The sequence below is a fragment of the Pseudoliparis swirei genome, chromosome 22, assembly GCF_029220125.1.
Source record: "Pseudoliparis swirei isolate HS2019 ecotype Mariana Trench chromosome 22, NWPU_hadal_v1, whole genome shotgun sequence".
Classification (NCBI taxonomy): domain Eukaryota; kingdom Metazoa; phylum Chordata; class Actinopteri; order Perciformes; family Liparidae; genus Pseudoliparis; species Pseudoliparis swirei.
Window position 1 is genome coordinate 10,036,519 of NC_079409.1, and position 27,252 is coordinate 10,063,770.

Here is a 27,252-nt window from a genome sequence, read left to right on the forward strand (position 1 = left end):
GAGCCTTGTGTGTTCCTATACATGAAGGTTTTCCTCCACACTCGGACAGACGTGTGCTTGAAACCTTTTTTATTTTAATCTTTCGATTAAGCTAATTTAATGGTCTGTTTTGCGATGAGTTAAAAAAAGCAGTAAAGCCTGTCTTAGTTCAATGTCGAAAATCTATTTCAATTCAGAAGTTGCAAGGTTGGATTTTTATGTTAAGGCGTCACAATATTTCCCTCATTATTATTTTGTGAGTATACATTTAGTTTATAAATTAGATGTAGCATGTGTGCAATGAATCCTGGTACATGCAGGCACGGCCAGCATTGCTCCCCAGCAGATCAGCTTTCTCGGTCCATGTAGCACACACTTTATTTCTTCAGTGGACTACATCTACCAACAGCACATTTTACTTTTACTCAAATCAACACATGGACAGCAACAAAATGTACATCTTCGTAAACGTTAGTACAGGTGTCCACATCAATGGGACTGATTCAAAGTTGTTTTTAATGCAAGAGTACATGTTATGGTGACCAAAGCAAACCATTTCATAATAATATGGTTAATAAGTCCCTATAAGGAAAACAAGACTTATTAATAAGACCCTTTAAATACAAATTCAGGAACCGTCAGATTTTTTGTTCCAAGGACAGGGCTTACAAAAATGTCTCTTTAACAGAGACCAACATGACTCTGTTACTATGACAACTAAAGCCCTAAAACTAACCTACCATGGCAGGCTCTATGGGGCTGAGCAGGGCTTCAGTCGGGAGCATCCATCCAGAGTGAAGCAGTTTCCGGCACCATCAGCTCTTCCTCTCATACCACGAATCAAATATATGTAAAGTGTTTAGTTTGTCTTTTTTAGAATAAAATATATACAACTTGATATGTTCAGGTTTACCTACTTACTTACTTTAAGCACAGGTGTTAATCTTAGCAAGGTACTTAGATATGAATTTTAAAGGTTGTATTAGAAAACTAAAGTTCAAAACGCTTAAGGGTGTAGCTGTAAGCCGATTTTCAGTACTTTTAATAACCGCATAACTGTTATGCACAATATTGCAAAGTGTTTCAGTTGGTTTGTGACTAATATTTACTTAAAACAATTTATATGTTTTGATGGAATGTAGTGCAGCTTTTAATGGAACGCTTCTGTTCTGTTGGATTCCCACAAAGTACACAGAAATACAAAGAAAGTAACCAGCACGACAAAGGAAACAGACACATATAGATTTTCTAGTTGACTTTACTCCTTAATTGAATGCATCAACTCAAATTTCTTAAGAAAGCAACATTCGAGGGTTAATTTTGTGAAAACAATATTCAATTCGAACAGATTTTTTAACTCATTTACAATACATTTTCGTTAAATTTACTTGAAAAAAAAAATGCAAGCCATTATAAATACAAGGAACTGTAACTGAAAAATACAAAATGGTCTATAGTTCAGGAAGTCGTAGAAAATGCCAATTGATTAAAACGACAAGTTAGAAGTTTAAGATACATAATATCAACAAAACTAAAGGCTATTTTAAACATGAACGATTATCATGTTCCATAACAATTACAGTCTTTATCCAGAAACGTTCATAAACATCTTATCATAACCTGCTTTGTCTGTCTTCAGCACATAGAATGTTAAACGGCTTTACACAAGTCTGTCATAGATTTACAAACACCGTCAAGAAACTATCTGGCTCATGACTGTCTACAAATCAGAAAATATATACACTAAATATAACCGCAGAGGGAGATGCCCAGTCAAAGACATTATCTTTGTTAGTATACAACAAGGATGAAAAAATACCTATTGGGTCTAAACTGTGAGAACAAATGAAGGTACAGAGTCAGATGCAAGGCATGGAGGGATTTCAAGTTACTATAGCTAGCTATTCAAAAGGAAGAAAAGGTAGATGGTATTCAACAACCATTACTGAGAGGACCCAGCATGAGTCTGTTGATGTTCATCCAGAAGGTGAGGGAAAGCAAAGGCTTTGTCACATTCTGTGCATTCATATACTATTTGGCCAACATGGCTTTCTTGGTGCCGCTTCAGATGAGACCACTGGCTGAATGACTTGTAGCACATATCACAGCGAAACGCTCCAACTTCTATTTCAGCGTGCAATCTCATATGCAACGACAGATCTTGTGCTGTATCGAGTTTGGTGTGGCACTGGGTACACGTGAACTGGCTTTCGACTGCCTGAGCTGTGGATTCTTCACTATGCCTTCGCTGGTGCTCTTTGAGGTACCGCCTCCTGGCAAAACTTTCCCCGCAAAGCTCACATATGAAGCGCTTCTCCTTTCGGTGCTGTATGTTTTGGTGCTCCAAAAGACCGCTCTTTGAGAAGAACTGCATTGAGCAAACTTGGCAATTGTACAAGTCCTCTCCGGTCACGTCAATCTCCTCTTCCTCTCCAGCTGCTTGATAATAAGTTGGAGCGGCCACCTTAGCTGACGCATTAGAGTATTCCGCCTCTTTTGATGTGTGCTTATGATGAGAACAGTGGTGCTGTTTGAAAGCATCTTTCCCCCAAAAGCGCTGGCCACACTCGGTGCATTCAAATTCCGTAGCCGACGTCACATGACTTCGCTCGTGTTCCTCAAGCGCACTTTTCGAGGGAAATGTCATTTTACAAATGTTGCACTCAAAGGTACCATCAGAATGTGTGGGGAAATGACTAATCAACTCAACGGCACTGGCAAAACACTGACGGCAAACTGGACACATTAAAGCCTTGAATCGATCTCCATCTGTACCTTTAGTGTTGGGTCCAATTTCTGCTGCAGTATCACCGTGGCTCTTCAGGTGGGAGAGGAAGCTCTGAGAGGTGGAAAGGGTGATGTTGCATTGACTGCACTTAAAGCCACCGTTAGACCATGACGTGTGATGGCTGGTCCGATGCTTTTTCAGGTGAGATGCATGCAGAAAATGTTGCTGGCAGTCTGAGCAGGAGTATGGCCGCTCAGCGGCTTCTATGCATCCGTGCTCCGAGAGCTCCTCTAGGTCACGAAAACGCTCACCACAAACACCGCACCGATATTTAAGTTCTTTAGGGGATACTGATGAGCCTTCAGAGAGGGAAGCAGACTTCTCGTTTCCTTTCCATGACATTGGAGGCGAGGGGCAGTCACTTGAATTAGAGTGGCTTTTCCGATGCTCAACTCGACTACTCTTGGAGAGAAACACACGATTGCATATATCGCATGGGAAGTTCTCTTCACGGTGGATGGACATGTGCTCTGCCAACTGCAAGGGCCCTGTGAAACTGAAGTCACACTTGGGACAACGGTGGGGACGGTTCTTTCCATGAGTATGCTTGTGTGTACGTAGGGAAAAGAATGAGACAAAACCCCGACCGCAGGCCTGACACTGATATTCAGACTTGTGCATTCGTTGATGCTGCTGCAACTGAGACGCTTGGAAAAAACACCGACCACATTTTTCACATTCGTGTGGTTTATCGCCCAGGTGACACCGCTGATGGTCCTCAAGACTTTCTGACGTTGGGAATGTCTTTCCACACACGTGGCATGGGAAGTATGGTGCAGAGTCTGAGTCATTGTCCTCACTGCCGGTATTTCCATCCTCATGGTGTTCAGCAGCTGTGCTGACTCGACTGCTGGAGTGTTTTTCAGGGATGCGCTTTGCCTTTACATTTCTCCTAGGCTTCATCTGCGCTTGCGGATGGCACATTCTGGAATGTCTCGCCAGTGATTTTTTGACCGAATACGTCTTGTAACAGAAACGACAATTATACACATCATCTGGATGTTTTTCTCGGTAATGATTACATAAAGATGGATTTGTCCAAAACTTCTGACTACACAGTTTGCAAGTAAAAGGCCTATTTGGGTCATGACATGTGCGGTGGATTTCAAGATCAGATAAGGTCTTCATAACCATGGAGCAGTCCGGGCAAGAGTGTTTTTCTTTAGTTGCATGGACCTTCATGTGTCTTGCAAGATGTGCTCGATTAGAATACCCAAGCCCACACACAATACACGTGACGCGCTTTTTCGCTTGTTCTTGTCTTCCATGTTCTTCAAGGTGACTAATAAGCATCAAACCATCCGTGAAGCTCTGATCACATTCTGAACATTGATACTGCACAGCTTTCTCTTTGCTTGTGCTGCTCTGCACCGGTTTTCCTTCAGAATTTTCTGTGGATGTGTCCACCAAGTCATCTTTGCAAGAGAAGTTGGTCTGCAAAACGCCAGTGCAACTTGATTCGGAGGCCTCGTTGAAGACAAGAACAGAGTCATTCGGAACAAAATCAATCTCCGCTTTCAAAGGGACTTCCAACTGCTGGGTTGTCCTCTCTGAAAACTGCCCATATCTACATTTCCTGTTGTGATTATGGAGAAGCTTTTTATTCCAGAAGCCTTTCTTGCATATTTTACAATTAAAAGGAAGCTCCATTGTGTGTACACGCATATGACCGGTTAGTCCAGCTTTGTTTGTGAAGGACATATTGCACACTGGGCAGGACACTGGATTGGGGACCTTACTGCCAGGAGCTGCATCTACTTCACAGATCGATTTAGCGCCATCACAATTCTCCTCCATGGGCTCTTCTTTGATGTTTGGAATACTTGACAGATGGTGTTGTAGGGGAGCAGAGGATGTTGGTGGAACCTTTGTTTCCAGCTTGTGTGCATTTAAGAAATGCTCTTGAAGCTGTGAAAATAGCAAGAAACGGGAACTACAGTATGCACAAGAAAAGCCCTTTGGTGGGCTTCTATGTGCTGACTGTTGGCTTTGGCAAACTACGGACTTGGATAATCTCGGAGTTGCAATGCATCGTTTTTTGGTGCACCTTACGGAATGACGCTTCACGTAATCCTTTCTTATGAATCTCTGACCACAATCATCACAGGCATATGGCCGCTCTCCTGTGTGCAATCGGGTGTGCACACTCAATTGCCAGGTGCTTAGAAAAGCACGGGGGCAATAACTACACATGTATTTGTACTTTTTGTTCAAATAAGGCTGGATACGCTGTATTATTTTATTCCTCATCACTTTAAGCGGGTTTGTCACATTTTTTGTTGGTGGATTAGCCTCCAGTGGCAGTAAAGCATTTTTGTCACTGGAGCGAGATCGGCAAATCCTCATCTTCTTGTGCTTTATCAGAGATCTTTCATGAGTGAATGATGAGCCACAGGGTGTGCACCTGAATAATTTTGTCATGTGGAACATAGTGACATGTCGGGAAAGTTTAGAATGAGTGGAGAAGCTTCTTGCACAGACTTTGCACTCAATGGTCTCCTGGTTTTCAGCAGCTGACAGACTACCGATCCTATTTTTCCAACCCATGCCAACATCATCTAAACTGACTTTGGGAATACAGACCTCCAATCGTGTTTTTTTCCCTTTACAGCGAGTCTGATGTCCTTTCAGATGATCATACCTTGAAAAGCAGCTGTCACAGACTTTACAGCGGTATGGTTTCACGTCATTGTGTGTCAAAATGTGACGTCTCAGGCTTCGTGATTTCATGAAAGTCTTGGTGCAGAATTTGCATTTTAACTCTTCACCTTCTGCTTTAGGCGTTTGTGCCGCCTCACTGAGAGTCGGCGTCTTCGACAATTGAGTTGCAGCAGTATCTTTGACTTTCAACGGTCCCTCCTTGTTACGGCCATCACAGAAAGCTTCATGCTGCAAACACATCGTCCGACTTCCATATCTCTGTCTACAGTGCATACATGCATAGGGTTTCACACCAGTGTGTGACACAAGATGTCTCAGAAGTAACGATTTGTACCTGAACCTCTTTTTACAGTGAGTGCATTTAAGGAGAAGCAGCTTGGTTGCATTGGACTTTGGAGGCACTATGCAGACAGCTGGGCTCGTCTGTGAATTGCTATTACAGACATCGCCGTTAACAGATACGCCGTTATTGAGCTCTGGAGTTTCTGGGCAGTTCTTTTGATGGTGAGTTAATTTTGTCATTCCAAAGTAATGACCACATCTTGAGCATTCAAGCAGATTGTTTGTCTTGTGGCCACGGTGATGATTTTTCAGACGATTCTTCTTAAAAAATGCCCGTGGACAGTAGAAACACACATGTGGCCCCACCTTAGCGTCAGACTCAATTGGGACCAGATGTCTGGTTCGAGCAGGCAAACACTTCTCCAAGTGAAGTTTAAGATACAATTTACGGTAGAACATTTTTCCACAGTTAGTGCAGGCATGGGGCTTGTCTCCAGTATGTTGGACCATGTGGCGCAGCAAATGGCGACGATTAGGGAAATCATCTTTGCAAAACGGACACTGGTTTGACGAGGACACAGATATGTGTGTAAGACAATGCCTTCTTAGCACTCGGGCGTCGTTGAATTCTCTTTTGCATAGAGAGCACTGTAGCTGCTTTGGCCCACTCTGATCTTTGACAGATTCCACAGAGGACTCCTCTGATTTTAACGATGGTCTTTTTCCAAGCCGATTTTTCCTCTCTTCTCTTTTTTTGTGGGCGTCTAAGTGCCTAAGGAGATGTGCCGGATACTGGAACTGTAGATGACAGTCTGGGCATCCAAGCATGCCCCTTTTATGATGGGAGCTTCGATGCTGGATCAGATCACCAATAGTTGGAAGAATCTTTCTGCAGACAGTGCACTGTATCCTCCTCTGGTGAACAATTTTATGACCAATCAGATGATTACGTTTTTTGAATCTTTTGCCACATTCCACACAGAGGTATGGTTTTTCGCCTACGTGAATGCGAACATGTCTCTTCAAAGACTGTCGTAGGGTAAAACATTTTCCACAAAACTTACAGCTCATGTCAGGATTGCCAGTTGTCTCAGTTGATTTGGAGTCGTCCTTTTTCTCTTTAGTGTCTCCACTACATATAGTCTCTGGTTTAGACAAGGTGGAGAGAACTGAATTCCTGTACTTGAACATTTTACCAGTGACTTTAAATGCCTCATGTTTCTTCATATGTCTGTGCTTTCCGGAAGCGTGATAAAAAGCGGCTGGACAAAGACTGCATCTGTAACGTGGTACATTCTTGAGGTCTGTTGAAGCTCCGGTTTTTTTTTCTCCCTCTTCCATTTCCGTAGGCTGTTTTATCGGTTCAATTTCCTTATTTTTTTCCTTCGTTTTTTTCGGTTCAACCTGTTCCTTTGATGTTATCATCTCCTTAGCAAGTCGATTTACACATTCTCTGAGGCAAATCGCTCTGATATGTCTATGTCGGTTGCTTGATAGGGTGAAGGTAAGATGGCACAAGGGACAACGATATTTACCGGAAACTGTTTCCTTCCCACTACTTATGGAGTTTCGTACACAGTCACGCAAATGGCGAGCTCTGTTGTAGGAGTACTTGAAAAGCCGGGGACAGAGAGGACATTTATATTTTCCTCTCGTCTCACTCTCCACTTTTGCGGTTTTCTCACCACTGTGTTTTGTGGGACACTGACTAGATGCAACTGCCAGATCTTTCCCCTTGTGTACGTTGTAGAAGTGCTTTTTGACCTTGTCCAAAGTTGGGAAGTTTTTACCACATAAACTACAAGGATGAATTTTAAAAATGTTGACAAGCTTTACATAACATTCAGGTAGATTTTGATATGGTTTGTTCCGTACAGACTCCTTTTTAAGTGGCGTTTCATTTTCCTTGATCTTAGAATTAGCATCAGAATTTCTAACTTCACGTTTTAATCCCTTGCATCTGCCAGGTACCTGCCTGTGTCTTCGAATGCTACTAGACTGTGCAAAGTAGCATCCACAGAGATTGCACTTATAGGGTGTCGTGCCAGTGTGAGATCGTATATGCCTGACATATTGAGTTATTTTTGCAAATACGAGTCTGCATTTAACGCACCTGTGCTTGCCACGGCGTTTTCTTTTCCTCGGTGGGCTGGAGTCAGAAGAGAGTCGAGGGCCACCTTTGGTCACACAACACACATGTTTCTGTGATTGTTCATCCGTCGTTAGGTAGACATTACAAGTCATGCAAAACTGGAAGTGTTGCATTGAATGGCAACAATGGTGGTGTTCAATTAGATGATCGACATTGTGAGTTGTATGTTGGCAATCGGCGCAATGATAAGAGTTACTCGCTCCATTTACTAACTCTGGTGTCTTCAATATTACAACAGGTTGCAGGCGTTTTCTCATTTGTGTAGCGGATTTGAGTTGAGGTGCTTGATCTTCTGAAGAGTTCATGCTGTTACCATCAGGTTTAGCCACAGAAGTGTCTTTATATGGACTTTTGTCAAGTTGTATTTCATCAGCATCAGATGAAGAATCCTCTCTTGACAGTGGTTCACCATAGAAGTCGCCAGACAAGGACGGCTCCTCTGCAAATGTGTCCAACTCTTTAAACGACTCTGCTGCATGTTCAGTAACATCTCCATTCAGACTTCCTTGTTCTAGTGCCACTGGACTTTGGTGTTGTGGCTGTTGCTGATCTGGACAAGAGGTAACATTTGTATTCTCTGCTGGACTTGTCCATTCCTTTTCTCCACAGGTAGTTATTCCTGTGCTTAAGGTGTTTGGCTGTGAACACGATTGTAAACCATTAGAAACCTGTTTCTCTTTACTGTCACCAGACAGAGCGGTGTCACTGCAATCTGGTGCCGAGGAGGTTGTTGTTCTCTTTTCTGGAGTACTTGTCCATTCCATTTCTAAACTGGGATGTGCATCTGAGTTCGAGCGGTTTGGCTGCAAGCAGGATTCTACATTATTAGCAACTCCTTGCTTTTTCTTGTCACTTGTATCAATAGGAAGAATAGTGTCAACAGGGTCACCAACATCTGGAGAATTGGTATTTATATTCTTTGCTGTACTGGTCTGTTCTTTTTCTAGACAGCGATTTACATTTGTGCTGGAGAGGTTTGGCTGTAAGCAGGTATCTAAATGACTTCCTACACATTCCTCATTCTTATCACTGGCATTGCTTAAATGACCATCACTCGTCACAGCAGGGCGTAAAATGTTGTTCTTCGCCAAACATTTGTAAAACTGGTGCCCAGGTAAATGCAAACAGGATTCAACATCCCGATTGTTACTTTTCAAGGTACTTGTGCATTCTCCCAGTTCATGAGTGGCATCTGTGGAATCAGACAACTTGATACACTGTTGATCAGTATATGACTGAATTTCTTTCTTCTGACTGTTGGTCTCCATCATTTCATTTCGACCATCATTGGAGTTGGCGTTTGGGGATGTCTGCTCATCAACAGTCTCTTTTCTCAATGAACTTAATTCCCTTTCGATTTTTAGGACTTCACTTCCATCACGCTTGTCTTCTCGCATTTTACCATCTTGATCTTTTGTGGCGTTAGGATTACCATTCTTTTGGTTGAATGATTCCTCAATTTCTTTTCTTAGGACTTCTTTGTCTGAAAGATCTTGGACATTGTTCAATGTAGTCATGATATTTGGCACAGCTACAGCAATCTGCGTTTTTTCTTTATTACCGTCCGGGTACTGTAATCCATCATCAATCAACTTTTTATTGCCACTTATTGAGATGTGTGAATTATTTCCTTGATTGAGATCTTTCTCCACACCCTCCTTTTGTTTCTGATCTGTACAGCCACCATGCTCATCTCTCTCCTTAACAGTCTCGCTCCCTGTAGTTTTCACCCTGTTTGAAGTAGTTACGGCCTGATTGTGTCCTCTGTCAGATTTGACAGTTTTAGCTGGACATTCAATCAGGTCTTTAACTAGGTTTTCTCCTGCCATCACATTTGAAGTACTTGGCAAAGCTACATTAGTCTCTGACATATTAGGACAACTCTCTGTCGGAACCATCATATTTCCACTATCAGTGAAAAGCCATTCTGACGAGCTGGGTTTTGTAGGAACATCAGTTTTAGATTTTGGAACAGATTTGCCTCCCATAAATTGACAAGAGGGCCTCGTTTCACCCATATCTGCATCGGAGCAGCTACTGACATCCGAGTAGTCCTCAAGAAATGAAGTAGCTAACATTCCACAGTCTTGCTTAAGTTCTTGTAAATCTGTGGCAAAAGATGAAGGAAAAGATCCCAATGTTGATAATCCATCCGTGGTAAAATCTGTGGTTTCATTACTTCCGCATCTTGGCAAGTGATCTTTTCCAATTTGTTCTCCGTCAGCTTGCCATGGGGTTTCGTTGCCGTATCTTGGGTAAAGGCAGTCTGAACTGGGATTTTCCATACTGGGATTTGAGTAATAGTTTGCGTTGAAATTTGAGTTGGCTGCAGAAGCTTCATGTGAAGCGTCTGTGCTGGGAAAGTCATGATGTCCAATGAAGTTCTCTATATGGAGGGGAAGACTTCCATGTGACTCTGATGTACTTGTCAATGTGCTTGGTTCTGATGATAGCGGGGGAAGGTTATGGAAGTATGCATCCCACCCATTAGCCATTCTCTGCCAGGATTGGAAGCGATACCTTATTTTGCCCAATCCTGAAAACAGAAATAAGCATACAATTAAAATACAGAAACTACACGCATTATCACTTTAAATAAATTGCACATTACGTGAAGAAAATTCTGACCTTGTCTTGGACTCACATGGATGAGGACGATCCAGGATGACGTGTTACATCTGCATCGAAGCCTGAACAAAATAAATATTGCTTAATATTATTATTGTGAAGATTTTACAAAGCCACTAAAACAATTATCACCTACAAATTATGTCAAAATGCAATCCAAAATGTATTTGTCATCAGGTATATTTACAAATTACCGTTCAGTCTGTGTAGAGTTTGGATGGGTATATGTGAGCTTACTTACACAAGGGACAACACAAATTATCTCTGTAAAAGATGGGAGCGCTCATTAGCCTATGTTCATGGGGATAGTTTTGACAGGGCAGTAGGGGCACCACTGAAGCCCGCTTTTCTCCCTTTCATGGACGGTTGGATTCAGCCAAGCCTCTTCCAAACTTTACTGGGAGGAGACTCGAGAGCAGACCCAGAACATGCTGGAATGCTTATCCCATCAGACCTTGAAAAGCACTAGAATCTCAGGACGAGCAGGATGGCATAGCTACTGATAAGGGGAGCTGGTTTACTTTGCTTGGCTTATGACCCTGAGTTGAACAAGCTGTGCGCATCTCACTCTCTGGCACACACACACGTCAGCAGTGTGAGTTTGGAAGAGACTCACATAATTTGGCAAAATAAAGTAAGAAAGTACGGTACAAAACAATTAATTCTTGAAAATACCGACTTATTTAGGATACTGACATGGGTAAGGATTATTATTATATTCATTTGTTCATTTGACTGTTTTCTCTTGGATGCAGAAACATTTGCAATCAATCCAACTTCAATTTGAAAAAGTCATAAGATCAATGGGAGAAACAATCCTGCATTTCAGATGTTAAATACAAGGAATCCTTAAGATATTTCCCAGATGGAATTCCCTTTAAAACAAGCACACATAGACTTAACTAATATGAACAAATATGTTGTACCTGGAGTTAAACTTCTGCTGTCATCTTACATATTGAAAGACATCAATCCTGTCTGTCTGTAAAAGGAAGAGAAATGCAAATTATTACCATTATAACATGTTTTGCATTTGGTTTTTCCAGGAGATAAAATAGCAGTGGAGGCTATTGCTCCGGACAAAACATAAAGCAGGGTCTTTTAACTGGGTAAGGCGGTTACACCAAGGAATGCTCCGATACCAATGCCAGTATTGGCTCCAATACAACCGCACTAGATACCACTACGGCATTGCAACCTCTCACCAGTTGAGCCTGATAAGCTGCCTAGTTGCAACGACCACCTGATGAACCAAGTGGATGAATACATAATTTATCACCAACTGCCGAGTGTACAAAACAGGCAGGCATTCTGGAGAGTGAGCAGCCACATCTTTACTTGCACACCCAGTAAGTCTCCACAAAATCAATTAGTTTAGCTGCGAAGTTGTCAGCAGTGAATTTGCCTGACAGACTCTTGTCAGGGTTTTCGCCAGGGTATTGCAGGCTTGGCACAACGTTAGCGAGTGGTCGGTCAAGAGAGAGCGTGTGAGACTGAGTATGAAGTCAGCAGTAACGTTATAGCTGTGAACGCAGCAGTGCAGTGTATAAACAGTTTACACTGCATGTCAGTGAATAAATGAGACAGCTCCTCGGAGGACCCACGTTAAGTCCTGTGTGTTGATTGCCATCTGCTGATTTGAGTAAAGGGCGTTAGCTTCAGCTCAGGTGCACTTAAAGGTGGGCTGTCCTTTCCGGACAACAAGCTTTTCTTTTAAAAAAAGTGTTATCAGTGCATCCATGACCTGTGCAGGACATTTACCCGTAGACGTGGCTCGGATAAGAGTGCCTGACAACCAAATGTATATGGTATAGTGAATAAGGAATGTACTCAACTGCCAATCCTAGATCAATGCTCATTAAATAAAATGTCCGACAATTAAAAATGGTCCTACTCGCCACAGAGGGCTGATATGGAACTGTGGGTCCCCGGCCATGGCCATATTTAAGAGCAACAAGAGCTCCTTGGCATCTCATGGCTTGTTCGTCAATACATATTGGAAAAATGAAAGGACTACCATATGCAGTTCTCAAGTAATAAGAGGAAATTGGAGGAGGATCATTGGACGTCGTAGTCACTGCCTGTTTATCTTTGCACAAAAAAAAAGTGCTTTATTATTTTCTTCACGCTTGGCCAAACAAAATTAGTCACAACATAACGATATACAACTTTCAGAAGCTGCAGGTAAAGCAAACCAGTTGGAAAGAAAATCAGCTTGACACATGCGCATACTAAATTTGGGAGGAACTCAAACCTCAGTGGGGGGGGGGGGGTTCTAATCGAAGGTTGCACGGTGTACCGATACTAAAAAGGTTCCATGGTACCCGAAAGTTCAAACCGATACAGTATTGCATATTTTTTGTAGCGATACTTCATTAAAATAGCGCGCGATCAGAGCGCACTACTCGCGTTGACTGAAAGGGGGTGGGGCTACTCAGCCCTCACACACTAACGGACAGCGTGTACTCACAGCGATGATCGCTGGGGAGACAGCATGGCGTCAAGTACCGGAGCATTTTTGTAAAAAAAGATGCCAGAAGTGAGATCTGGAAATATTTTGGCTACATTGTAGACAGTGAAGGAAAGCCCACTGACACACAGAGACCCAACTGCTAAACGTTTTCAAAGCCACTCAAACCAGGGAGGCAACACGCCAAACATCGCAAAGCACCTTTCAGACAGACACCCCAAACTTCTACCCCTCAACAATGACTGAAGACATGCTTGGATTTCAGAAAGATGTTTGTTGCTCACTGAAAAGTCAGAACTGACACTGCTCACATGTGCAAGGTCTTGGATGTCTTTGTAAAGACTGATTTACAAATGCCTGGAAGATCTCCCAGATACTCTGGTAAATCTCTGCCAGCTAGATTAGCTGCTTTATGCATCGGGCTCGCCACATCTAAAAGGCAGAGACAGTGCACAACTGAGAAAGAAGAGATAACTGCAATTGAAGGGCAAGAGAGAGGGAACATTTCAGCAAGATGGAAACTGGAGACCTCCCATTTAATGGTAAGCACTTTAAACTCCGAGGACAAGACCGCACATATTGTTGGTTTATTTCAAGCACAGTGTTTTATTAAGTACAATTTTACGGGGAGTAAAACAAAATAGGGCAAACTAGCCAGCGCCCTAACATAGTCAAGTTTACAACCCAAACCCATCAAGCAAGATGTTCTATGCATCGTGATATGCAAGTAGCCTACTGTTCGGCGTGAGCGCCGTGCGTGTGAGCGCTCGGCAGCCCCGCCCCCTCGCAGTCAATGCGTGCAGACAGCATGACATCAGAGACGAGATGGAAGCTAAGCAAACACAGCTAGGATCTTAGGCTATTCCGCCACCCAATCTGCTCCTGGGTCAAGAGGTAGGTGATTACCTTCGCATTGAAAATGCCGGAAGGTTATGTTTTGATCGCCGTGTATTTATTTATTTATTTATTTGTATGCGTGTTATTCGCAAATCTCAAAAAGTATTGAACCGAATCGCATGAAATTTGGTGGGATGATTGTTTATTATCCGGGGACCAGTTGATTAGATTTTGGGATCGATCGGGTCAAAGGTCATGAACAGGTCAAAATCTTTCGCAGAACTCAAAAAGTATTGAACCGAATCGCATGAAATTTGGTGGGATGATTTTTTATTATCCGGGGACCAGTTGACTAGATTTTGGGATCGATCGGGTCAAAGGTCATGAACAGGTCAAAATGTTCTTGAATCGCATGAAATTTGGTGGGATGATTGGTTATTATCCGGGGAACATTTGATTAGATTTTGGGATCAATCGGGTCAAAGGTCAAGGTCATGGAAAGGTCAAACTCTTTTTTTACCATAGCACGATACATTTTTGTCCAATTGGCATGCAACTAATGCCAAAATGTTCATAATTCAATGCCCAATCTTGTGATATGCGAAGGTATGCGCTCTACCGAGTGCCCATTCTAGTTGTAATATGTATCAGTGTTTCCCCTTCCATCATATCAGGGCTGCGGCCCACCCCCCCTGAAATCCCCCTGCGCCCCCCTGTATTTTCTCTATAGTGCCAGATATTGCAACAGAAGTAATTTAAGTTTCCCTTTCCTAAAGAACAAGTCTCCACCTTGTTTTTTTATTAAATAAACTTCCGTATGTCATTGATCGTATCTACACAACGACTTGTCATTTCTGTCTCTGCATGGTCGCATTAACGCTTCTCCTCGGCTCTTGGTATCGCGTGGGGTGGAGTTTTTACCCCAATGCGCACGGACACGTGCGAGAGTATCGAATATGTCGCGTGAAAAGCAAGCCGATATATCTGCGTGGTAAAGAGGGGACAAGTCGTTCTCCTGCAGGTAGTACTCGGAGTAGCTTTCCTGCTGTGGGTTCAAGTGCAGAAACGAGCAAAAGCGCAAAAACTGCATTTTGTTGCAAAACAACCAACAGTTTATCTATGAAATTGTATGGGTGCACAGACCTCCATAGTGGCTGATAGCTAATCCAGCATTTCTTTACAACTCCATACCTGCAAACTCATGAGGGGTGAAAAAGGTGACAACGGTGATTATTTGAAGTCGAAGACGGTCGGCACTTGACGCCACTCAGCGTGAGCGCCCGGCAGCCCCGCCCCCTCGCAGTCAATGCGTGTAGACCGCATGACATGGAGCGGAGCTACATCGTATGGTTTTTAACGTGGGATAACTTGTTAGGATCGATACACTGTGCAGCATTACAGCAGTCGATGTAGCGTGCTGACATTCAAGCTAACTCAAACCCCCCAAACGCTGTCGACATCTTAACGCTGATTGGCCAAGACTCGACACGTCCCATCAAAGATGTTTTATTTAGCGGGCCAGTCTCAACAAAAGACAATGTTGTATTAAAAAGGAGAGAGGCAGAGAACCGTGGAGGTTGGGCAGCAAGGCCACTGTGGCTGGTGGGCATACCCTTTTCAGTAGAACATCAAGGCCAGACAGAACGACCATGGCCACCGGTGAATATCCTGACCGGACTGCAGCACCAGTGAAATATTTTAGGAGAACCTGAATTATGAGCCTGGAAGGTCTGGAGCCCTGTATAATGTTTCAATAATCAATGAATTAATGCTTGGATTCAGTAGGATTGATGTGGAATAAATGCAATGGAATAACAACTGAAGATGCAACCAGAATGACTGGACGGTGAGAACTACAAATCAAACCCTCTAAACTCAATGGGTTTTTACATGAAATAGAACACAACAACTAAGTTTCTTCACGAGATATATATTGCCAATGCTGATATAGAGGACAGCATTTAGTGCACTTGTGGATGGATTAGTCCTTGTTAGCAAAGGACAAGGTGCCATTGCAACATATCATAATGTTGTCAAAGTGGTGAGTTAGATTAAAACAGAGCCCAGAAGATGAAGACCCCATGGTCTGAATCGGACAATTCAAGTGGGTATTTTTGAATGTAATGTCCAATTCTGTTTACTAACATTGTTATACTGCTCAGCTACAGTGGAGTGATAGAAACATGAGGGGGGGGGGACTATGATCGACATACTTGCACGCATTTTTCATATAGGCTCACATATCGGCAATGTTTTATTTTCACTTCCATTTATGCACAAATAATTTAGGCGCAACACTGTAAAACATGCCATTTCAACTTGTTTTAGCCGTGTTGTTTAAATGGAGGGATAATTAAAAACATGACAGAAACAGTTGGCTGGGCAAGGTGAGTGCTGGTTGTCAGGGTGGGAGAGCTTTCCCCTTGAAGGTAAAAGTGGCACAAGCAATTTACGCATCTCCTTTCCACTTTAAGTGCTATGTGCACCTGCAGAAGCAGATACTGGAACAGTGGTGTGTAACTCAACAGCAAACAGCAGAAGAACCATGTCAGCCAATAGGATGCATTGAATATTTTTGAATCTCCATGAAGAATACATTTCAATTTGACAATTTACAGCATTTCTAATGTGAGCTACTATGTTTACATGGTGTAACACACACACACACACACACGAAACAGCATAAGTGTCTTTTTAAACAAATATCAACACGACTAATGAGACCGAGCCCAACATCAGCTGAAGCTAAGCAAATCAGACCACATAGATTGTCTATGAAATGGCGAGTTGATATCAGATTTTCACGACACGGGTGAAAATGTAAGTATTAAAAAAGGTATTAGGAGGTAGAGAGAATGGAATCCTAACAATAAAAGAGCAGGAATTTGATTAAATGTAATCAATATTTCACTTTTTTAAATATGACAGTTCACACTAGTATAACAAGATTCCCTGAATTATTGTGGAGAACCATTACAAACACATCATGTAGTGCACTAGTGTCCCTACTTTTTATTTAGTTCATCACTTAGATAGCCTTTTTTATATCATTCTGAAAAGACAAAACCTATTTAAAAAATATATTAGTTGTCAATCCATTATTTCACTTGCCAGTAAAATCGTAACAGTATGATGTATCGATATTGATGTGTTGTTTTGATTGAAACTTTCAGAGGGGTATTCATGGAACAATGTTTCTTATTGAGGCTTTCGTTTGCAGTGCAGTTGAGCTGGACTGCATTATCCTGAGAGGTGTTACCCATCCCAGTTAAAAACATGAGGGACAAAGAATATTAAAACACACTTCAGTATAATGCGGTCCAGTGGAACTTCACAACTAACCACAACCTCAGTAAAGTATCAGACATATAGTTGAATTAACACCTTCCTGGAAGTTTGAACAAAGTTATCTGCTCACAATTTACGAGGAAGTGCAATTGTAAACACTGGTTTAACTCAGTTTACTGACCTTTAGACACATCACCTGGTTTTGTTTTAGAGACATATAAAGAAACACTATAGGAGAGAATGGCTACGGCTGGTGGCTCAGACTCCCCCTCTCAAAAAAAGGGTGGGGTCTAGACTCTTCCAACATGGTGTCCCTCTTCACCTGGAAAGCAGATCTGTCACAGCTGGATATACGAGTTTAAATGGTTGAGCCATGCATCAGGAACTACAACTGTGTCAGAGGTATTATGAATTGGTATGAGAAACACTTCATCCAAGATAAAAACTATTTATGTTGAATATATATGTGGCCCACATTATACTTTGTTGCTGTAGAGTTCACTGAACATGGTATACACCCTTTTAAAAGCTATTAAGCCACAATCCATATAAATGATAAGCAGCACACGTTTAAAATATTACATACACATATGTGTTGTTCTCGGGGATCATTTGTACAGAGATGGGCATTTAGAATCACGCCATGTTGTCCGAAAGAAAGATGCATGTAAAACCTGGAAACTGCGTTGCTGCTATGATCTTGTTTGTGACTGGCGTTATATGATGCTTTACTTGTAGCCAGCACATACGTGGGAGCGTTGCGATGCAATAAGCCCAACACAAACACGAGCATCAGTCAGGTTTGCGACTTCAGCCACGTGTTTTATTCATGCCTCTGGAGGTTCTGGGCGAAGCTAACTACCCTCAGTCACTCCGGCACCGTGCTAGCTAGCACCCAGAACTAACAGCTAACAGTGGATGACTCCACTGCAGCTTGAGCAGGACCCCTTACCAGATCAATGCTCCGTGCTGCTCACGCGTGCTTTACCACCAAATCCCTCCGTGGCTTCTCGTCTACACGGTCGGTGGTTCAGTCGTCGCTCCCAAAGACGGCAGCTACGTGTCTGCTTTCTTTGTCGGTACACGCAGAAAGCGACTGACCTCCTTGCCGATGGCGTCCGTCTTTCTTGGGAAATATCGTTCAGAAGATCTTTTTTTCCTTTTTTCCTGGAGAGTGAGATGGTGGGTAACACCACGTCTCCCTCCCTCCTCCCTCGACGTGAGCTACACTGCTTGTTGTGCCCCGGGTAACGGCGTTAGATCCAAAACCGCCTCCATTAACTCGATTTGCGCAATTTCAGACAATGTGTCCGAATGTGTACGCTGTTATACAACGGTCTGGTTTACAACCAATAAAAGGTGCGAGTCCTCCGAGAGAGCCCGCCCCTGCGCGTTCTATGGCTGACAACAGCGCGATCCTGTCGGGGCGGCAGCACGACTCCTTCCGGGCGACCGCACCACGGTTCCCTTCTTGCTGCTGCAGCTGCACCCGCGCTCCCTCCGTGCTGCAACAGGCGGGACTACTTGCTCCGAAAGGAACTGCACCGATCAAATAAGTCCTACGTTGCTCTTTTGCGCTCCCCTGTGCAGTTTCGGCACCACATAGTTTGTGTTACATGAGTGTGATCCACGTTCCTGGGGAGTCCACCAGTCGTACGTGCCTACTTGTCTGCTGGACTAGATGTAGTTGGTCTTTATAGGGTTAAGTTGCATACCACCATTTTGTGTTCAATGGTCCTACAGTAAAATGGCGCCACCTGTTCTTCTTCTGGTCTTTGACAAAATGCTTTTGGCTGGTTGCACAAAAAGAACACATCGTTCTTGAGAAGAAGAAAAAAAACTCAAAATCTATAACAGGGGACCAGGACTCTCTAAATGTCTGATAGCATTTGACCAGACCATTTATTCTTCTACATTAATGCACCCATCAGGTTTACTTAGCCTTTACCTCACAATGTGCAGATAACTGAATAATTGATCCTACGGCACTGCATTTATTTGTGTGTGTACAACGAAATTATGCTAATATAGGTGGAACTGTTTTACCGCTCAACCTGCCACCCACTGATAGAGAACCAATTAAGTTACAGCCTGGGTACTATTTATTCTTACAATATTTAGCCACTCATTATTGCCAATGTCAAGTATTGGAGTTAAGATCCATATTCTACATGCTGTATACTTTAACCTGTAACCCCAAGAAATGCACTTCACCCGTACGGCAATTAAAGCCTGCTGTCAGAAGGCTGTGCTTGGCTGGGACACTACTAGTTGGAATGGAGAGAAGGAAATCCCCATTTAAAATGCCCTAATGAGCCCTTTCCCTATTCCATGCAGTGCTGCCCCTGACTTAATCATTTGAGTAACCCGGTGGTTGCACTGGGAATCTCGCATTTGTCACCAAAAGTACTGTAAGGAGTGGTCTAGGTCATATGTTTATGGCAGGGGTAGACAACAAACGGCTCTCTGACCAATTCACTCCAGACAAATGATGTGTCAAGGACCTTTCAGACAGAACTCAGCCCTGGCAACACTGCGCTATGAAACACATTATTTCAAATGACTTGCACCGCTCCTTTTCGTCTTTTTTGGCAACCGAAGCGTGCTGCAATATGCTCTGTACCCAGCATCAGGGCAGCACATATTCAGACTGCAGACCAATTGATTTGTATCTCAAATAAAATCTTTCCGACTGAAAGTGCCAGTAGACAATTTATTATAACCTCTGTCCACCAACGGTTGTTCTCCTCTCTGTTGTCCTCCATAGCTCTCCGCTTGTAGCAGCATGGGTTCTTCAGCCCTTCCGCACTTTGAAATACAATTCAAGCTGGCAGTGTCCCGCTTGAGAAGCATCTCAACAAATCCAATTGGAATTGCATTTCAAAGCCCCATCATGCAGTTTATGTGGTGGTTGCTAAAATCTGTCAGGATACAATATAGATGAATATGCCAAAAAAGAAGAAACTAGTGTACATGCTCTAAGGCCCTGGAGACTTTTTTGGCGTATGCGCCCAGTTTGCAACTTTCAGAAGAATAAATGGGGCACCATCATGGAACGTTGTAAACAGATTGCCTTTGATACATCCATTGGCAATGGTAACAGTGGAAAGTCGCCCTTTTTTCGATCATGGTGCTGTAAGTACATTATGTAATCATAAGTGCTTTTGTCCAATTTGTCCTTGAATATTCAAGCCAGTGCATTAACAAGTGGACATTGAACCCAAAGAGTGGATATGCCAATTGCAGAAGCATGTACCATTGAAAAAGTCATAAATCCCATGTGTGGCCCTCAGTGGTAGTTACCCATGACTGTTTCCTTTCTTTGTGCAGGCAGTTTCATGTTGGTAAAAGTAAATGGACTCTACTTGTATCGTGCTTTTCTAATCTTGCAATAACTCAAAGCGTGTTAACACTATATATCATAATTTACTCATTCACACACTGATGGCAGGGACTCCCATGCAGGCTGCCACCAACTAGCATGCATACCCATTCATAGCAACTTGGGGTTAAGTGTCTTACCAAAGGACACATTGACATGGACTAGCGGGGCCAGGGATCGAACCGCCAGTCCTCTGATTCTATAGTGGGAGGCTGATATGGTATCATGGGCTGGCAGCACTGATGAATTGTTCAGGTTGACCCATCACTTAACCTTTGAGATGGGTATAGAGGAGCATTGAAGAGAGTTTAGCACAGGTAGCAACCTCTGGTTCTGAAGAGGGAAGCCAATTCGGAAGTGTCTCAAATGTGAATTATCTGAAATAGCCACCACGGGGCGGTCCCCTTGATTGCAAAAAGATGTCAGACCCTATGGAAGTCTATCAGAAAATTACCCTACCTCTCAATTTATTTATTACCTCAGTAACATTGTAAACACAAGTTTATGTTGTCAATTGTTGGTTTCAAGTCTTCTTCAGTACAGCATGGTGTTCATTTCGTAAATAATGGTACCATTTAGAGTAAAGGAGACACTGAAGCAGGGTAGGTGTGGGCTACCTTGAGAATGGCAGACCGTAACCAGAGCTGTATACAGTGTCTCTATGTCTCTCATCCACAGTCCAAATATGGTAAATTCCGTTCACTGGTTGCAAAAAGGTCAAGATGGCAACGACCAAATGCCAAACTAAAAGCTTCAAAACGACAGTCAACAAACTAATGGGTGGCGTCACAATGACTATGTCCACTTGGCAATGGACTTGCTTTGGTAACCCAACAGGGGCTGTTTCCCAATTAGTTAATGTGCCCATGACCACATTGACTGTTTTTGATCATGTCTGCTATCTGCGTCAGTTTTGGAATAAATCTAGGCCTTTGAATCATTTATCGACCTGAACTTTGTTTGGTGGGTCTTAATAATTACACATTTTAAATTACCATTACCAAGTGTGTATTTATCCTGGAATCAAAGTCAGCACACATATGATTTTGAAAAGGGATGCAGGCACCATGGCAGGCACTATGCGAGTCATTCTTATGAAAGAAAAAGTAGGCCAAATAAAGGTTAGGGAGTCTGTTTTCTTGGCTCGTTAAGAAGAGCAACTTATTTACCAAGCAACCAGTGGAATTTCCCAATTCAACCCAAGGTAATTTAGGCCATTGTTGTTGGCTGCTCATATGAAGAGGGGCATATGCATGTTCGTCTGTCCATCAATTGTAGGGCATGACGAGGCAGAAATGTGAGAAGTGCTACATAATGTAGAACAAGCATGGACACCTGACTTTGGAGTAGCTAATTATGGTGATGTCTGAGTGGGTGGGGCAAATCATTAAGGACAAGTAAGATCAAAACAAAAACAAAGACCAAACAGAAAAAGAAAAAAAACAGAAACATACTAGCATCCCCCTGGAGGAATTGTTTTCCCCTTTGAATCAGCAGATGGTAAACATGAAAGAGAGCTAACCGAAAAGCACCAGAGACCAAGAATGTGTTCATTAAAGGAGGCCACAAGTGACCACAGTGCATGTTGCCATTAGGCAAGACAATGTAATAAATGTATTGTTTTTTTCTGGGCCTTGTATTTTAAACAATTCAGTCGTATGTCATATTCCATGGATAAATAAGTCTTGTTTCTAATAACCACTTCCTACACAAGAACCCAAGAAATACCCATCCTCGTCCCAGGAGGCTAGTTGTTAGACCGATAGCTGAAGGGTTCGGAGATTGGGCAGTTGTTGCATTATCCAGCTTCGATCCGGATCTTATAACTACTCCATAGACTCCCAAGCAATCGTTTCAGATTTTCAGGCTGGTTTTGTGGATTTTAAGCTAGTCACGGATAAAGTCATGCCTGAGGCACATATACTAGTGGTCAGTGGCGGCTGGTGAATTTGGGGGGGGGGGGGGGGCGCAGTTGGGCGACGCGGTTTAAATAGCACTCAACAATGAGAAGAAAAGAGGTTTTGAGTAGAATATTGTAAAAAACAAAGCTTTATTTCAAGAAAACACTGCTCAACACTGTCCAATAACAACTATCAACACACTGTAACTTTGGGCATGAGAGGTTCAGAGCAGAATGGTTTAAGGAACATTGGGTTGGGTTTCAGAGGTTTACAAAATAAAAGAGTTTCACCCTCACATGAAAGAGGTTCAGAGCAGAATAGAGTCAGAAAGAGATGCAGCACATTGTACATTGGGTGTTTGACAGAGTAGGCCCCACTACTTGTTAAGAAAAGTAGCCCTCCCCTCACCATCAATGGGCTCTTCCTCCCCCCCTCTCTGTGACTACTGACCAGGTGAGAAGACAGCTGGAGAAACTACACCAGCGCAAGGCGGAAGGTCCTGATGGCATCAGCCCCAGGGTCCTAAAGACCTGCCCCACCCAGCTGTCTGGTGTCCTGCAGCACCTCTTCAACCTCAGCCTGAGGCAGGGGGAGGTCCCGGTGCTGTGGAAGACGTCGTGCCTGGTCCCTGTCCCAAAGAAGTCAACACCATCTGGCCTCAACGACTACCGACCGGTCACCCTCACCTCCCATGTGATGAAGGTGCTGGAGAGGCTGGTCTTGGCCCACCTCCGGCCGCAGGTGAAATCATCGCTGGACCCTCTGCAATTTGCTTACCAGCCTCATGTGGGAGTGGACGACGCCATTATCTACCTGCTGCAACAAGCTCAGTCGCACCTGGATGGAACCGGTGTCTCTGTCACTTTCTTTGACTTCTCCAGTGCATTTAACACCATCCAGCCACTGCTGCTGAGTGAGAAGCTGCGGGTGGTCAGTGTGGACGCGTCCACCATCTCCTGGATCACGGACTACCTCACAGGCAGGCCACAGTTTGTCAGAATGGGGCGTGTGCTGTCTGGAACGGTGGTCAGTGATGTTAGAGCCCCACAGGGAACTGTTCTGTCTCCCTTCCTCTTCACCCTGTACACCAGTGACTTCCAGTACAACACGGAGTCATGCCATCTGCAGAAGTACTCTGATGACTCTGCAGTGGTCGGGTGTATTAGGGATGGACGGGAGGAGTACAGGGCAGCGGTGAGTGACTTTGTAAAGTGGGCCGATGAGAACCACCTGCGGCTGAACGTGGCCAAGACCAGAGAGATGGTGGTGGACTTCAGGAGGAAGGCGACAGCTCCTACACCTCTGAGTGTCCTGGGAGTGGACGTGGACATGGTGGAGGAGGACCAGTACCTGGGCGTCTCCATCGACAGCCGACTGAACTGGAAGGCCAACATCAACGCTGTGTACAAGAAGGGGATGAGTCGACTCTTTTCCTGAGAAAGCTTGATCCTTCATCGTGTGCAGCAAGATGCTGGAGTTAATCTACCAGTCGGTTGTGGCCAGTGTGCTGCACTTTGCCATTGTCTGCTGGGGAGCAGCATCGGAGCCGGTGACACCAGCCGTCTCAACAAACTGGTTAGGAAGGCTGGCTCCATCATCGGCTGCCAGCTGGAGCACCTGGAACAGGTGGTGGAGAGGAGGACGTTGAAGAAACTGCTGTCCATATTGGACAACCCGGACCACCCTCTCCACCACCTCCTACAGGGACAGAGGAGTACTTTCTCCAGACGTCTCCTCACGCTCCGCTGCCACAAGGACAGATACAGGAGAACATTCCTGCCGACGGCTATGAGGCTCTATAACAGATCACCTCTTGCCAGATCATAGTGCAATAACTACAATAATAACTTCATATCCACACTATGTTGATCTGCACTTCACACATTTCATTTATTTTATTTACACTACACACATACACACACATTTCATTTGCACTACACACATACACACACTTTGCATTTTGCACACTGTCTATATTTGGTGTTTTTATATTTAGTTTAATTGTCATTAGTATTGTGTATTGTGTATGCATATATGTTGTATTATATACATATATATTTTATTTTATATTTTGCTTTGTATGCTTCTATATCTTTCATCCCTGTTTTTATATTTTATTTTTTATTCATGTGTGTTTGGTTCATTGGTGCTGCTACTGCTACGACAAATTTCCCCTTGGGGATTAATAAAGTATCTATCTATCTATCTTTAAAGTTGGCAAACTTCTCAATAACTCTCTGGTTAAAGTCAATCATGTCTGTGACGAGCCTGCTTCTATTATTCTTGAGGGAATGGGTCTGTTTTTCCGAACTTCTTCGTTGCGTTTTCGATGCCAGTTCGGTCTCCTTCTGCTGCTCTGCTCTGCAAACAGGGTTAGCTTCATGCTGTTAAGCTAGTTAGCTTCATGCTGTTAGCTAGATGGCTGCGGCAAGATTCGTGCTTCTTACACTTGTCTGAAGCTCTTTAGATCCCTCACCCTGTTGTAGTCCAGAGAGTTTCAGTCCCAGGACTTTGGAACAACAGACGGGAAACTAAACAGCGCATTACTCACTGAGCCTCCAGCTAACCAGCTCCGGTTAGCAACCTGCTCGCGTAGCTCCGTGGAGCTCTCTGGGCTGAGGGAACGATAACGGTCTCTGATTGGCCGAATAGTCCAGTCACGTGAAATAAGAAACAATGTCATTGGCCAGGGCGCACATTTTTGTGCCCCAAGATTCACGTTTCATCCGTCAATGAGAAGCCGTCCTTGCCGAAACGACCGTGAAATGTTTGCTCGCTGCCGCACACACACGTTGGGCCGACGCCCCGAAAATGGGGAGGGGCTTCTCTCAGTGATGAGTGGCGATATATTATGTCACATTTAACTTAAGTGGTTGTTTACAGGGCTTACGGTCTCCCACACACATTTAGCGCGTCAACACGGTATATTTGCTATTTAAATGATTTGGTATATAATGTTTTTTGACAGTATATATTATATTTTTTCTTCTTTTTTCATCTCAAACTTTTAAGAGGGGCGGCGCCCTAGCACCCTCTATGGACGCACCGCCACTGCTAGTGGTACACAATACCCACAGAAGTGGAAAGGAGTTTCAAAATCATTAAACATGATCATACTGTGTTATCCCATCATTACCTTATGCAAGCTTGTGAAGGGAAACTACATGTCTACACATGCTTTTTATTTTTTCTGTCAGTGAATCAGGAACAACGTTTTTACTTAATTTCATTATGCTCTGACTCGATCATCAGTTGGTGATTCACGTCTTATAATAATACATTTGATTTATAATACTCATAAGAGCGATACAATAAATACATGGAGCACACAATCACACATTAAAAGCAGTTCTGAAGAGGTGGGTTTCGATTTAATTATGGAAAGCTCATTCAGTCATTCACTGATCTTTGTCAGTGCTAGTATGACTTTGGGGCGAGAGTTCCAGAGGCAGCTATGGAGAAGGGTCTGTCAACCCGTGTCTGGTGCTTGGTCCTATGTGGAATGGAAAGGAGGTTAGCATCTGAGGAACAGAGCCAACGGGATGAGTGGCGTGGTGGAGCAGGTCGATGAGGTAGGAGTGTACCTGATTATGGATGGCCTTGTGAGTGAGGAGAAGGATCTTGTATTGGATCCGTTGTGCGACGGGGAGCCAGTGAAGGTTCTGGAGAACATGGGTGAGGAGAGAGCTTTATGTTGGATGTACTGGAGTTTATTTAGGATTTTGTAACATGAAGACTACTTTTGCGGAAGTCGATTCTGGAGGTGATGAAGGCGTGGATCAAAGCTATGTTTTTGTGTGTGAAAAAGGCAGTTCTGGTAGCAGTGGAAGAGGAGACAATGTTGATATTACCAAGAGGGAGCAGGTAGAGAACGAACAGATGAGGACCAAGCACCGAACCCTGGGGACTTCTTGAGACAGGAGCAGTGGAGGAGGTGCAGTTGTTGATCCTGATGAACGGATATGTTTTAAGCCAGGAGAGAGCAGATCTAGTGATGTTGAGGGACAATTTGAGGCGGGAGAGAGGGATGCTGTGGTTAATGATCGAGGAGGATGTTGAGCAGACTGGAGTCTGAGGAGAGGAGGTCATTGGTGACTTTGAGAAGGGCTGTTATAGTGCTGTGGGTGGAAACCTGATTGAAATGGCTTAAACAGATCGTTGGAGATGACGTGGGTTTTGAGTTGTGCAGTGACAATGTGTTCCGGTATTTTGACAGGAAGTGAAGATTAGAGATGGGCTCATGGTGTCAGGGTCAAGTCCAGACCTTTTGAGAATGGGGGTGACAGCAGCCATTTCAAGTGCGTTGGAGACTGAACTGGAGTTGAGGGAGGAGTTAATTATTGCCATGATGAGTGGTGCGATGGCTGTGAGACAGCCCTTGACGAGAATAGAAAGGATGGGATCCAGGTGGAGCTTCTCGTTCCTGTTGTGAAGGAAGAGTGCTCCAATGGGGACACAGGGGGAAACTGAGAAAGGGGCTGAGGGGTGGAACAGGAGGTTGGTGGTGGTAGGTGGAGAGATGGAAAGGATGGGGGAGGTGTTAATTGGAGTCTTTCAATCTGGCGTTTATGGGATTTCATGTGGTGGAGTTCAGTATAACGGAGCTGAGTGTGTGAATGAGACAGTTTGGGTTTTAATGGGAGCCAGCTGATCAAGACAGGAGGAGAGAGTGTTATTGTAGTAATTTACAAGTTCGGAGGAATTATCAGACAGTTGGGAATGGAACGCAGACATAGTACGGGCAAGAGAGGCTGAAAGGGTTGTGCTTTAAGATTTCTGAAGGATATATTGCCTTAGGCTTTTGAGATGGGTATAGGGATGTCAATATAAGCTTCTTTATCATTTTAACAAGTTGTTTCTGCTGAATCAATTTCATATCCTGGT

General features: G+C 43.6%; 1 protein-coding gene across 3 annotated transcripts; it reads right to left on the minus strand.

Annotated features, from left to right (window-relative positions):
* Positions 1-1,221: 1,221 nt before the first annotated feature.
* Positions 1,222-18,466, minus strand: znf1035 (zinc finger protein 1035). Of its 3 annotated transcripts, none has more exons than XM_056444809.1 (4): positions 18,187-18,466; positions 11,417-11,472; positions 10,491-10,552; positions 1,222-10,398 (listed from the first exon to the last, which is right to left on the minus strand). In XM_056444809.1, exon 4 carries the CDS (start codon positions 10,355-10,357, stop codon positions 1,922-1,924), a length of 8,436 nt encoding a protein of 2,811 aa, XP_056300784.1. In that variant the 5' UTR covers positions 10,358-10,398; positions 10,491-10,552; positions 11,417-11,472; positions 18,187-18,466; the 3' UTR covers positions 1,222-1,921. The 3 variants fall into 3 exon arrangements, with proteins under 3 accessions (XP_056300784.1, XP_056300782.1, XP_056300783.1); XM_056444807.1 differs by having other exon boundaries at positions 18,038-18,466; XM_056444808.1 differs by lacking the exon at positions 11,417-11,472 and having other exon boundaries at positions 18,038-18,466.
* Between the last annotated feature and the right edge of the window lie 8,786 nt (positions 18,467-27,252).